The following is a 13,954-nucleotide window of genomic DNA, read 5'->3' as shown; positions in this document are numbered from 1 at the left end:
AAGACTAGGAAGATTGTTGCTTTGAAAAAGATACGTATGGATAATGACAAAGAAGGGGTATGTTTCTCTTTAGGTTAATATGCGCTTTTATTTTCAGGCAGATGGTAGTTAGTTAAAATTTTGTTTGATATTTCGATAAAAGTTAGCTGTTTCACCATGCGTACAATACTACTAATTACAGAGAGAAACAGATATGCATTTGATTCTATAATTTGTCTGACACTTTTTTTGTTAATTTTGTAGTTCCCTATCACTGCCATTCATGAAATTAAGATTTTGAAGAAGTTCATCGTGAAAATGTTATCATGCTGAAAGAGATTGTTAATGTTTTATGAGTAATACTATTTGTTTCTATTACTTATGCCAAATTTCACATTCCAAATGATGCGTTAACTTCCGTAAGCAAATTCCATAATCAACAGCAAATCATGAATTTTGTAATCTAGAATTTCAATGTAATAGTATTGATGTTGATTGTGTTACAAAGACAGTTATATATTTATTAAGTTTAATTAAGATCAATTTATTAATCTACTGGCAAGATATGCAAAGTACTCATTCAATTGGATTTAGTTTGAAACCAAAGAGCGTTTGAGGGTTAGAATAACAAATTCCCAACCCCAAAGATGGGTAATTCTAGAACAAATCTTTCCCTGCCAATCTTCTCACCCTTCTTTTCCAGAAACCAATCTAAACTCGCCGGTAAACCAGCCGGGGAACTTCAGTCTCTCAAAGCCCACCTCAGACTTAGTCTTCACCCACTACAACACCACCCTGTCGTGTGGCGGCAACCCTCCGGAAAAGTGAACCTTCAACCTGAAAACAGGCAAGCTTTGTTTTCCCAGAACCTGTTTCACCAATCACAACTAGAACCTGATTATCATGCACAGCTTGAACCAACTCCTCCTTCAACCTGAAAACATGCAAGCTTTGTTTTCCTAGAACCTGTTTCACCAATCACAACCAGAACCTAATTATCATGCACAGCTTGAACCAACTCCTCCTTCAACCTAAAAATAGCCAAGCTTTGTTTCTGTTCCTGTGTAGAACGTCTTGTCTTTTGTCTAAAACTCACAGTCTAGTACAAAGATTCTAAATTTCAGTATTCTAACTAGGGACAGAATGAAAGATCAATTAAAACAATACCCACCAAAGATTAAGATAAATATTGATGAAATTTACCTCGAAAAGATATTGTTAGTGAGTTGCAAAGCTTCAGCTTATTGGAACATTTTGAAAATAAAATAAATTAATAAAAAAAAAAAAAAGACTATCAATTAAAGATACGACTCCAATGTTCCAATGTTAATGCAAGTATGTGCTTCAATCCAAGTATGTTATCATCCCTGCGTCTTATTATTTATGTTCCATCAATCATCAATATCACTTGTGCCAAGTTCAACGCTTGAATTGATTTATAGGTTCTGGAAATTAGAATAATAGTCTAATTATAAAGCCCAATTTTAAGTCGATATCAGTTTGTTTCTTAATATTGAAACACATTTATTGTACTATAGCTCAATTCTAAACCCATGTTAGTTTGTTTCCTAATATTAAAGCCCATTTATTATGCTGTACCTCAATTCCAAGTCCATGTCTGTTTGTTTCCAATTTATTATACTGTAGCCCAATTGTAAGCCTTTATTTGTTTGTTTCCTAAGCCTATACTTGTTTGCTTCTTAATCTTAAAAGCCCATTTATTGTAAGATTTGAGTTTACAATAAATGGCTAATACCTTTATAGGGGTGTTTGGTTGCAGATAATAGAAGATTATTGGAGTTATGTCATCTTATATTACTTGATTACCATGTTTGGTTGTCAAGTAATATAAGATTCCAGTAATCTTGCATTAGCAATAGTTATTACTGTTGGTAATATTGGAGGTAATCTGATTATCTCCATTTTCTTAAGTATTGTAAGATTACCAAGGTAATCTTATTTTTGTTATAATTCTATCTCTTAATCTTATTTTTGTTATAATTCTATCTCTTATTAATAAAAATTTTGGACAATAATGTTCCTGTTTTAAAATAAATTTACATTAATATGCCATTTCAATTTTACCTTTGTTTAATTAAGTTTTTGAACAATAATGCCATTATGTTTAAAACAAATTATAGACCACCACCGCCACCCAACCATCACCACCGGCAGTGGGCCAACCACCATGGACCGCCGCCAGAAAGTCGTTGGAGTCCCTGAAAATGACCAAGATTCGCTGGGAGGCTCCAGAAGGCTTCGATATGGCCATTTTCGACCATATATGGCCAGAAACAGCCATATCTAAAACGGTTATATCGGAGCCTCGTGGTCACGGTAAGCTACTCACGGCGACTTTCGAAGACTTCCGACGGTGGTTTGCGGTGGCGGCAGGGGTGAGGGTGATTTTGTCATAAATTAAAGTTTTATATAAGCGAGGGTGTTTTAGGTGAATCTGAAATATTGAGGGTTAAAAGAAATTATTCAAAAATTAATAATAAAAATAATATTTAAAAAGAGGGTAATTTAGTAATTTAAATAACATACCCACCAATATATTTCCCCTAGCCAAACATATTACTATAACATACCCACCAATATATTTCCCCTAGCCAAATATATTACTATAACATACCCACCAACTAACCAAATACATTTTCTTAAAGATTTCCAGTAATCTTCAAGGTAATATAAGATTCTAGTAATCCAATATTCCTAATAATCCAACATTCCCTAAACAAAACGCTTCCTATAAGTCACTAATAATGAATGATACCTCTACACACCAATACACATCGATACCCACCGAGAGGTTATCCTAGGTTTTGTTAACAACATCGAAGTCCCTTCGATTTTCAATATTGCCAAAGAAAAAAAAAAAATTAACCAAACAACCAACATTAACCACCCATCTACATCAAAAACCACAATTACCATGTTTTCTACACGTATATTTGTGTAAGTTTTGAAGAAGTTAAAAGAAATGTGTATTGGGGCCTTTTTTACTTTCAAAATTTGATGAAAATTGAGTTAGACTATTTTGTAAGACATTTCTCATTTTCAGACTAGTTTTCATTTTACACCCTAAAATAGAACTAAATAATATAAGATTTTAATACTTTTGAAAAGAAGTACATGGTTTTAGTACTTAAAAGAATTCTCAATACAAAAATAATAGTCTCAAATACCCCAACTACAATCACTGTATTAATGTTTAAAATAAGATAAAAATAAATAAAATAAAAAATAACAACCACACACATGTCCATCACACACAAGATTTTTCCCAAAATTGATTTGACATTAATTTATATTGCAAGATCCAGGGAGGGGATCACAGTAATTTAAATTGGAGGAGGGGATTACAGTAATTTAAATTGGAATCAAGAATTCTCGGGTTCGGGTAGGAACCGAGTTTAAATTGTATTTTTTTGTAAACTGGTGAGGGTGTATTTGTCATTTTATTAGAAAATAAGGAGATAATTGAAATTAATCTAGGTACTCGGAATCAAAACCGAAAAACTATGTTTCAGGTTCCGGTTCTAAATCTTAGGAACCGATCAGTTCTAATCTAATTGCTCACTTTCTACCATGTTATGATCTTGAATATTCAAAGAAAGTCAACAACTAACCATTGCTTTCTAAATAGCTAAATTGAAGCACCACTTAAATAGCTGGGATTTTAATTTGGACGGAAATATTTTAGACATGATCGTTTATGGAGACTTTCACCTGTAATGCTACCAAAATAATTGCCTTAAACATCTAAAGATCAATTTTTCTCTTACTTCCATAAAAATGAATACCTAAAAGACTAACTTTAAGTAAAAAATTCAAGATTTATTTATCATGACACAAACATGAATCTCAATCGATCAACAGAAAGGGAAATTCCTAAACATAAACCCCACGAACATATAATTAAAAATTATATTTAAATATTTACTAAAAACTAAATTCAAATTAAAATCAAAATGCTTTTTCTTTTTCTTTTATATTTCCATAAAAATCAATTAGATTTTATTAACCTTATTGTGGAGGAACTCATGAGTTGGGCTAAGCTGGCCCAATCCTAAATCTTGGGGCAATTTATTTTTGCCTCTAAGCTCTCATAACAAAAATGGCTTTAATATTAAGAAACAACTTATATGGGCTTAAAGTTGGGCTTCAAAATTAGGCTCTTATTTTAATTTCCTTATTTAAGAATACCAAAAAAAAAAAAAAAAAAAAAACAAAAAAAAAAAAAAAAAAAAAAAAAAGGAAAAATGGAAATGGAAAAACTATTTCAGAGAAAGAAATCTTCTCCATAAAGGATAAAATCTTCTTTTGAGCCTTAACTATAAATTTAAGACTTTTAGTATGAATATATCTCTATTTGTGTTTGGTGGTATGTTCTTAGGGTTCATTGTGTTCTACTACAAATAAGCACCAAAACTCATACAAATTCTTTTCTTTTGGTTTAGTTCTTGTTTATATCTAAGTTTTCAAATATAATAATTAATTTTCTGCTTAATGTTTATGTTGTTTATTTATCTAATTACTATATGAACTTCACTGTTACTTTAGGGACGCTAGGCATTGTCGATTAAGACTTGAGTTTTCTTAGTTGATCGGTTAGTTTTTCACTTAATGTGTTAATCCTATACAATTGTCTTTTAGTCCCTCATGACTTTATTATATATTTTGGTCAAGTGAATTTAAAAGTTAGTCTTGTTTATAGTTAGATGCTCACCATATAATTCATGGACATTTTCAGATTTAGTTTATGGAAATCATAAACTGCATAAGTAATTCCAGAAAGAATATTCCTATTGATATCATCCACGATATCCTTCTGAGATTGCCCGTAAAATCACTTTTACATTTTCGATGTGTTGCAAAACTATTGACAATGTTTCTTTTATTATCATGCACGAATAGGCATATGTTGAAGAATCTGAAATTTTGTATATTCCTTTCGATTTGATGTCAATGAAAAAATTGCATTCCCATGAATATGACGAAGCTAATAATGTAATAAAGATAAGTGAAATTCCTATCCTAGAATTTTCCGGGGAGAATATGTATTTACTTTGCTTTGTTGCATATGGTTTATTATGCATTTGAGATGTACAAGTTCATTGACAACATGAAGTAGTCTATTTATAGAATCCTCTTAGGGGCGAAGTTTTGGAGCTACCTAGGCCAACTTTAGAATTATGGAAGATTACTCCAGAGAAGATGTTATGGTATGGAATGGGATTTGATTGTACAACTAACACATGCAAGATTGTTCGGGTGATTAAAACATCTCATGCAGAATTTGAGACTGAAATTCACACTTTGGGCATAGATTCATTGCGATGAATAGACACAAACCCTTCTTTTATGTTAAGTAATTGAGGGGTGAATGCATATGGAGATATGCATTGGATGAGTTCTAATTTAGAAGCAGATATAAAACACGAGAGGTTGATAACATCTTTTGATTTCAAAAAAGAGGAATTCAAGTAGACTCGTCCTCAGAATTTTGAGTATGATGCATATGCTCCTGGTAAAAATTTTAAATTGATTAATCTGAAGGGATCCCTAACTATTGTCAATGTTCCCTCTTGTAACCAGAAGGAGATATGGGTGATGAAAGAGTATTATTAGGTAAGAGAACCTAGAGTAACTAATGGTAATATACTGTCTTTTTGATATATCTTCATGGCGACATGTTTGGGGTATAACTCAATACTTTGGTGCTTGAGCCCAAGGAGGTTTTTATCTTGATACTTACCCCAATAAGTAGTATGTTATTGATTTAAGAAAAATCACATGGGTTACATTAATAAATGGATTTGGATTCTGCGATAGGATTATACAGATGATGAGATGGATGTCTATAGTTATACGAGGAGTGTTGTTTGTCTTAGACACTTTGACAACCTTATTGCAAATCATTCTTATAACTTCCTCAAGATAGCTCACTGCATCTATGTTTTCCCTTGATGATTATGAGAATTTTTATTGAAATATTGTTTCTCATCATTGATTTCTTTTTTCTTTTTTCATCTAAATTTTTTTGCGTTCAATGTTTTATGAGTAATACTATTCGTTTCCAATACTTATCCCAAATTTCACATTCCAAATAATGTATCATCATGTAAGCATTTTTAAGTAATTCAATGTATCATCAACTTCCAATATTTAATAGACACGCTAAACTTTAACATAACAAAGCCACCTACAGTATTAACACAACATCCAAATATGAATTTACGTTATTTTCCAACTTTTCCCACCAACCAAACATATCATATACATCCAGAAAAACAACCACTAACGAATTCAAACAAAGCCACTTAATATTACACCATATAAAGGTAATTTGAAGAGATTAAAAGTCTACAACAGTATTACGAAATAAATAGACTCCAAGTTATTTTCTCATATCTACTAGCAACCAAGCCAATAATTTTACTTTAGAAAAGCCATTATCAAATGAATCTAAACAAACCCACTTTAGATTACACAACACAATACACAATATAGACTAATAGAAGTCGTGATTATTGCTTAATATGGAATCGAAGACGAAGAGCGAATTGGAGAGTGGAGATGGAAAGGACAGGATTCTAGAATTTGATTAAATTTAATTTAATCCTAACATTAAATTCAATAAAAAAAAAATAATAATACAAAGGTATTTCAAGAATTTGGATGAGCTATTTAGATAATACAGTTTGTTGTGTTTTTCATTCTTAACTCAATTCTCACAAACTCATAATTGAATTTTCTTTAGTTTCTTAATAGGTATTTTATAAATTAATTAGCTCAAGAGTGCATATTATTATTAAGCTGAGTTAGCATTACTTTGATATATCTCTAATACTAAATTAACATAGAATGAATAACATATATTATTATATTGAGAGGCCACAAATAAGAAATTAAACCAAGAATCTTGTAAATGTGAAGACTAAAATGATGTTGTATTCAGAATAAATAAGACGCTATCGTTTCAATGTTATGTGGTTGAATCCTATCCCTTCATTGTGTTTTGATCCAACGGCAGCAATCTCTCTTGACTTGGTCAACGGTATTTAACATTCCAAACATCAACCTTATCAGATTGATCAAGAATTTTTTTGTGTAAAGAAAGAGCTTTGATAGGGTTTTTTTCGGTGTTCTTAATCAAATCTCTATAACTTGGTGTTGAGTGGTTAGTGTTAATCGTTCAGTAAGGGTTAGTGTTCTCTCAAGTGCTAGGGATTCTTGGATTAGTTTCTCTAGGTTAGAGGTTGCAGGATTGGGAGAGATTAAAGGGTTTCTTAAGAGCGATTAATTAGGTGTTTGTGTAATCTGTAACCTCTGTTCGTAATAATGCAGTGAGCTTCCTCTATTTCCGGAGCTCAACATGGATGTTTCCAGTTCTTCGAAAGGTGAACCACAGTAAAATTCCCGTGTTGATTCTTTTTGTGTGTGTGTGTGTGTGATTAATTAATTGTGTTTTAGGTTAATTCGCATAACAGTGGTATCAGAGATTTGGTGAGAGAGTTAATTGAGTTCTGATTTCTCTAATTTGATCGAAAATCTCTTTCCCCGCGCGCGGCGGTGGGGGGGGGGGGGGGGGGGGGGGGGGGGGGGGGGGGGGGGGGGGGGGGGGGGCGGTGCGGTGGTGTGTGTGGAATATAGGGTTAGTTAATTTTTGGGGGTTTTGTGTCTACACAACTCCTTAGTACTCTAGGGTCCCTAAATCTGAAAATCAAAAAACAAATTCATCGATTTGGAACAGTTCTTGGAGATCCAGGGTTTTGTCAGGTTTCTTACATCATAAATTAAAATTGAACCTCTAGGGTTCAAATTGGGGGTAAATCTTGAAATCTTTCTCAAACACACACCATGTCTACAACTACTAGAATGTAGATTACCCAATATGATGGGAAAATCGACTTCAGTAGTTAGAAGAAGAAAATGAAAGCACTGTTTTCCCACAATAAAGTGGCTTTGACTTTGGCTCTAGAGACAAATGTCGAGAAGTGGATTGAAGACAAGCTGAAGAAGAAGGCACAAATTGATGAGACGGCTTACAACTCAACATCATGAACCTGGCTGAATATGTTCTGAGGAAAGTAGATGGACTGGAGACTCCTCTCGCGGTATGGGGTAAGCTTGAATCTCTATATGCATTACAAGCTGCACCAAACCTTGCTTTCTAGAAAGGTGCTCTGTTTTCTTATAAAATGGATAGCAGTAAGTCTATAGAAGATAACTTAGATGAATTCTTGAAAATGACTCTAATCCTAAAAGGCATTGACCAAGAACTAGGAGATATAAGCCTAGATATGATCCCTTTAAACTCCTTGACTAAAGACTACCAAGTACTTAAAAATGCCCTTCAGTACTCTGGTACTGTACCTAGTTTAGATTTAATAATTGCTGGCCTAAAAGCTAGGGAATTAGAGTTAAAGGTTCATAAGAGAAGTGGGAATAACTTGTTTGTTAAGGGCAAGGTAGAACCAAGACAATCCTCAACTAATTTTCAACGAAATACTAGGTCTAAGTATAAGAAGAAAGGAAAGGGTTCTAATAAGAAAGGGGAAACCAGAAAGTGTTTCCACTGTAACAAGACAAGGCACTTAATAAAAAAACTACTATAAATGGATTAAAAAGCAAAAATCTGGGAATACTGAGAGTATTGTAGCCTCCACTAATGATAGTATTACAATATCAAAGGTCTGCACTGATAAGAGCTTGAAAATACACATTTAGTTAGTGGTTTTTGGGGATTAATTGTGGGAAATTAGGTTTAATTTGGTAAAGTTGCTTAATATTTTCATAATTGCCTTTTACGGAATTGCAGGTGCTTTTGAGTGTTTTTCAGGCTACTAGTGCTTAAATGTTATGCTTGGATGAAGAATCATGTTGGCAACGGAATGAGTGATGAGTGAAAACAAACGGATCAAGAATTAAAGTTGAATTGAAGAAGTTATGGAAGTTGAAGTAAAGAGAAGATTCTAGATTACGTTCCAACTTGAGCATGTCTCAGTATTTTGAGAATATCTTGAGCTGTAGAACTCAAATTAAGACAATTCTTGGACTTTTGGAAATATAATTCAAAGGGCTACATTCATATGTTACCACTTTTCCAAATTTCATCGTTATCGAGTTCAAAAATCACCATCTCTGAAGAATAGTGGAATGATGCGGGAAGAAGGCCAGTAGCTATTGTGCCGCAGCACAGTGCCGCGACACACTCTTTCTAGTAGCTACTGTGCTGCAGCACAGTGCCAGGGCACAGTCACGGAAGTTAAAAACTGGTTATCCGTTTTTAGGTAGGAGAATAAGGTTAAGAGTCCAAAACCAAATAGAATTAAAAAATATAAAACCCTAACCCTTGTGAGATATAAATAGAAGTCTTTTAGCATTATTTTAGATATTCTTTAGTGAGGAGAAAGGGAGAAAAATCTGCAGAGAAGAGAAGTAATGGAAGTTCTAGAGCTTTGATTCGCAATATAGAGAAGTCTTCCTTGTACTTTTCTTATAAACTCATGATGATTATTCTAATAAAGATGGCTGTTTCTTTCATGTTTATTATGAACTAAATTTATTCTGAAGGGCTAAGATGTAGCCCAATCTCTTAATTACGTATTGATCTTTGATTGTCAATATTTATTAAGAATTCTTCCGAAGTTTTACTAGGATTCCTAATGTTTTTTATTCTTAAGGGCCCAAGAATTGAATGAACTGATGGACTAAGGTGAGATCGAAAGATGATACTTAGTTGGTCTACAGTAATAAAACCATAGGTTGAGCGAACGCTAGAGATAGGTTACCGCGACTTGTGAGGTTTTGGTAAACTCCATAGAGCCTAATGATCTTCAATTACTTAAATCTGATTAGAGATATTTCGGGTTAGTAATTAGGGGTTAATTTGATAATTGTTCGAGAGAAAGTTATTGGAAATTTAAGGAGTTTGACCTGTAGGAAGAGCTTAATCAAATTAGCATGAAAGATCGATACATATGGATAAGAGTTGGTGTGAAAGTCTATGCCGTAGGTCTAGTCATCTTGTTTTTACCCAAAGATTTATTTTAATTGTTATCCTTTCAGTTTTCTTTTTAAATTCAATTGTTAATTTATTTTAGATTTTCCTTGATACAATTTGGATTGATCAAATAGTAATAGGATAGTTTAATTGGTAATTGATAATAGTAATTCCCTTGGGTTTGATATCAGTAATTTTACACTTTATTACTTGCACGATTTTGTACACTTATGAAAATCTACAACAAGTTTTTGCTTTGTCTAGGTCTGACCAGATTCAGGATTGGGTGTTAGATTTTGGGTGCTCATTTCACATGAGCCCCAACAGAGAATGGTTCCAAGAGTTTTGGAGTGATGAACATGAGACTGTGTTTATGGGGAACAACAATGTCTGCAAAGTGCTAGGAATAGAAAATATAACTGTAAGACTGGAAGATGGGAAACTGGTTGTGTTATCTAAGGTGAGATACATTCCTGAATTCAAGAGAAATCTAATTTCCTTTGGTACTTTAGATGAGTCTGGATGCAGTTATAAAGTGGAGAAAATGTGCATTAATGTGTTTAGAAACAACAACATAGTGTTAAGGGGGTTGAAGAAAAATGGCCTATACATGCTTTGTGGGTGTTATTACCTTGGGAAAGGTAATAGTGCTCTTGTCTCAGAAAACCTTAGTGTGACAGATAAGACACTTAAGATTAGGGCATATGAGCCAAAAGGGTATGGACATCCTAAACCAGCAGGGGCTACTTGGTAATGACAGAATTAGTGCATTGGATTTTTGTGAGACATGTGTCCTAGGCAAACAACACAACAATAGTTTTACTAAAGACACATACCTAGCATCTAACTGTCTACACCATCTACATGCTAACCTATGGGGACTTGAGAAGGTGAGGTCTTATGGAGGGAATAACTACTTTCTCTCCATAATAAATGAATTTAGCAAAAAGGTATGGGTTTACCTTCTCAAATCTAAGGATGAGGCACCATCTAAGTTCAAGAACTGGAAAATGCCAGTGGAAAATCCAGTTGATCGGAAGGTAAAGGCTCTTAGAACTGACAATGGATTAGGGTTTTGCAACACAGAATTTGATAAGTATTACCATGACCAGGGTATTTTAAGGCACAGAATAGTTAGGAAACCCCTTAGCAGAATGGGGTTGCTAAGAGGATGAATAAAACGCTCTTAGAAAATGTTAGATGCCCCTTGTTCACATTTAGCCTACCAAAACCTTTATAGGGAGAGGCCTTGACTACTACTGTTTATTTAATAAATAGAAGCCCAAATAATTCCATAGAATTTAAGTGTCATAAGACCAAGTGGTTTGGAAGGAAGCCAAGTTTAAGCCATCTAAGGGTATTTAGGTGAGCAGCCTATGCACACACCAATGATGGAAAGTTAGAACCTAGATCAATAAGATGTGTGTTCTTGGGGAACTAAGGGCTTTAGACTATGGGCTAGGGAGACTCCAAGGTAAAAATCACTATAAGTAGGGATGTTATATTTAATGAAGGGGACTTCCCCTACAAATCAACTAACAATGATGCAGGTTCCTTAAGTAATCTTGAAACACACTCAAACCAAACAGAGGTCACACAAATTGACGTGGAGCCCACCAAAATGCAACCTGATATGCCATTGCTTGAAACAAAACCTGCATTAGAAGAAGGTATAGAACTTGATGAACCAAGCAAAGCAGAAGAAGGCAGAGCAATAAAGGTTGCAGACCCATAGCATGATGAGCTATAACAGTACCAACTAGCAAGGGGATAGGACCAAAAGAGAGATAATGCCTCTAGCAAGGTTCTCCTATGTAGAGCTAATCTATACAACCTTACTTGAGGGTACAGAAGTAAAAAGGGTAGAACCCGAGACATATGCAAAAGCCGTGAAATCAGAACACAGAGACAAACGGTGGCAAGCAATGACATAGGAAATGTAATCATTAAAGGTAAATGGGACCTGGTCTTTGGTCCCAAAACCTAAAAACAAGAGACTAATACAGTGTAAGTGGTTGTTTAAGATTAAGGATGGCATTACTACACATGAACCCCTTAAGTACAAAGCTAGATTAGTGGCTAAATGGTACACTCAAAAGGAAGGCATAGACTTCAATAAAGTCTTCTCTCTAGTAGTTAAATACAAAACCATTAGGATGATGCTTTCAGTTGTTGCTCATCAGGACCTAGAACTAGAGCAATTAGATGTGAAAATAGCATTTCTCCATGGGGACTTACAAGAGCATATCTTCATTAGTCAACCAATAGGTTTTGTAGACCATAGGATGCTAAACCATGTTTGCCTACTACACAAGTCCTTGTATGGCCTTAAACAATCACCTAGGCAATGGTACAAAATGTTTGATACTTTTATAGTTAGTATAGGATTCACAAGAAGCAAATATGATAGTTGCTTCTATTTTACTTTGAAAAATAACATGCCTATTTATTTACTGTTTTATGTTGATGATATGTTTTTAATTAGCAAATCCAAGTCCAAAATAAATGAATTAAAAGCCAGATTTAGTTCTAAATTTGATATGAAAGACTTAGGGGTGGCTAAGAAAATTCTAAGAATGGTTATAAACAGGAATAGAAGCAGTAGTGAACTGAAAATTCATCAACGCTCATATCTACAAAAACTGGTCTCTAAATTTGGGATGTCTGGGTATAAGCATGTATCAATGCCTTTGGCTAGTCTCTTTACGTTCTCTAAATCTCAGCATCCTAAGAAACCTGTTGAAATAATTAGGATGGAATCTATTCCTTACTAAAATGTGATAGACTCGATAATGTATGCAATGATAAGCACTAGACCAGATTCATCTTTTGCAATATCCCTTTTAAGCAGATATATGTCTAACCTTATAATTGAGCACTAGTTTGCCTTGAAATGTGTGTTAAGATACATCAAAGGTATTGTTTGTGTTGGTTTAGATTATTGCAAAAGAACTACTTCACTTGAGTTGGTTGTTTTTGGAGATTTAGATTTTGCAGGTGACAGGGATTCTAGAAAATCAACTACAGTCTATTACTTTACTCTTGGTGGAAACTGTATTAGCTAGAAATCCCAACTTCAACCTTTGGTAGCCCTCTCAACAATTGAAGTTGAATATGTGGTATGGTTGCAAGGGATACTGTCAGAAGCTGGGCTAACTGGTTGCAAGGTGACTATTTACTCAGATAGTCAGAGTGCAATTCATCTGAGTAAAAACCTTGTCTACCATGAAAGAACAAAACATGTGGATGTTAGATTCCACTTTGTTAGAGACCTGATTATTCAAGGGTTGATTAAGCTGAAAAAGATCCCTACTGAAGACAATCCAGCAAACATGGGAACTAAAGTAGTTACACCTGCCAAGTTGAAGCATTGCTTGAACTTATTGTTTGTGAAGTGAGCTAAAGCAACGGAGCTATGAGGGAATCAAACTGGAGTGAGCTACACTGAGTAGAGTCAAGAAATGAGTTAGTTTCAAGTCTTCAAGGTGGAGATTGTAAATGTGAAGATTGAAACGATGTCGTATTCAAAATAAGTAAGATGTTGTCGATTCAGTGTTATGTGGTTGAATCATGTCCCTTCATTGTGTTTCGATCCAACGACTGCAATCTCTCCTGACTTGGTCAACGGTATTTAAGCATTCCAAAGTCAGCCTCATCAGATCAATCAAGAATTTTTCTTTGTGTGAAGAAAAAGCTTTGCTAGGGTTTTTTGGGTGTTCTTAATCAAATCTTTAGAACTTGGTGTTGAGTGGTTAGCGTTAACCATTCAGTGAGGGTTAGTGTTCTCTCAAGGGCTAAGGATTCTTGGATTAGTTTCTCTAGGTTAGTGGTTGTGGGATTAAGAGACATTAAGGGGTTTCTTGAGAGTGATTGATCTGGTGTTTCTGTAATTTGTAAACTCTGTTCGTAATAGTGCAGTGAGCTTCCTCTGTTTTCGGAGCTCGATGTGGATGTAGCCTTTCC

At 34.2% G+C, this 13,954-nt stretch overlaps 1 protein-coding gene across 1 annotated transcript; it reads left to right on the top strand.

Moving 5' to 3' along the window:
* The first annotated feature begins 8,186 nt into the window (after positions 1–8,186).
* On the top strand, positions 8,187–13,389 carry LOC116126551. The gene is made up of 5 exons (XM_031412227.1): positions 8,187–8,440; positions 10,256–10,741; positions 10,935–11,104; positions 12,929–12,988; positions 13,082–13,389. Exons 1-5 carry the CDS (start codon positions 8,187–8,189, stop codon positions 13,387–13,389), a joined length of 1,278 nt encoding a protein of 425 aa, XP_031268087.1.
* The last annotated feature ends 565 nt before the right edge of the window (positions 13,390–13,954 follow it).

Source organism: Pistacia vera, unplaced genomic scaffold, assembly GCF_008641045.1.
Source record: "Pistacia vera cultivar Batoury unplaced genomic scaffold, PisVer_v2 Contig180, whole genome shotgun sequence".
In the NCBI taxonomy this organism is placed as follows: Eukaryota; Viridiplantae; Streptophyta; class Magnoliopsida; order Sapindales; family Anacardiaceae; genus Pistacia; species Pistacia vera.
This window is presented reverse-complemented; position numbering and strand designations above follow the sequence as displayed.

Bases quoted from the DNA above. Each gene is read 5' to 3' on its own strand.
- LOC116126551 (XM_031412227.1), top strand. From the start codon at position 8,187: ATGGATAGCAGTAAGTCTATAGAAGATAACTTAGATGAATTCTTGAAA. The intron at 10,742-10,934 runs GTAATGACAGAA...AAATGAATTTAG, and splicing joins AAACCAGCAGGGGCTACTTG to CAAAAAGGTATGGGTTTACC. The intron at 12,989-13,081 runs GTGACAGGGATT...AACCTTTGGTAG, and splicing joins TGGAGATTTAGATTTTGCAG to CCCTCTCAACAATTGAAGTT.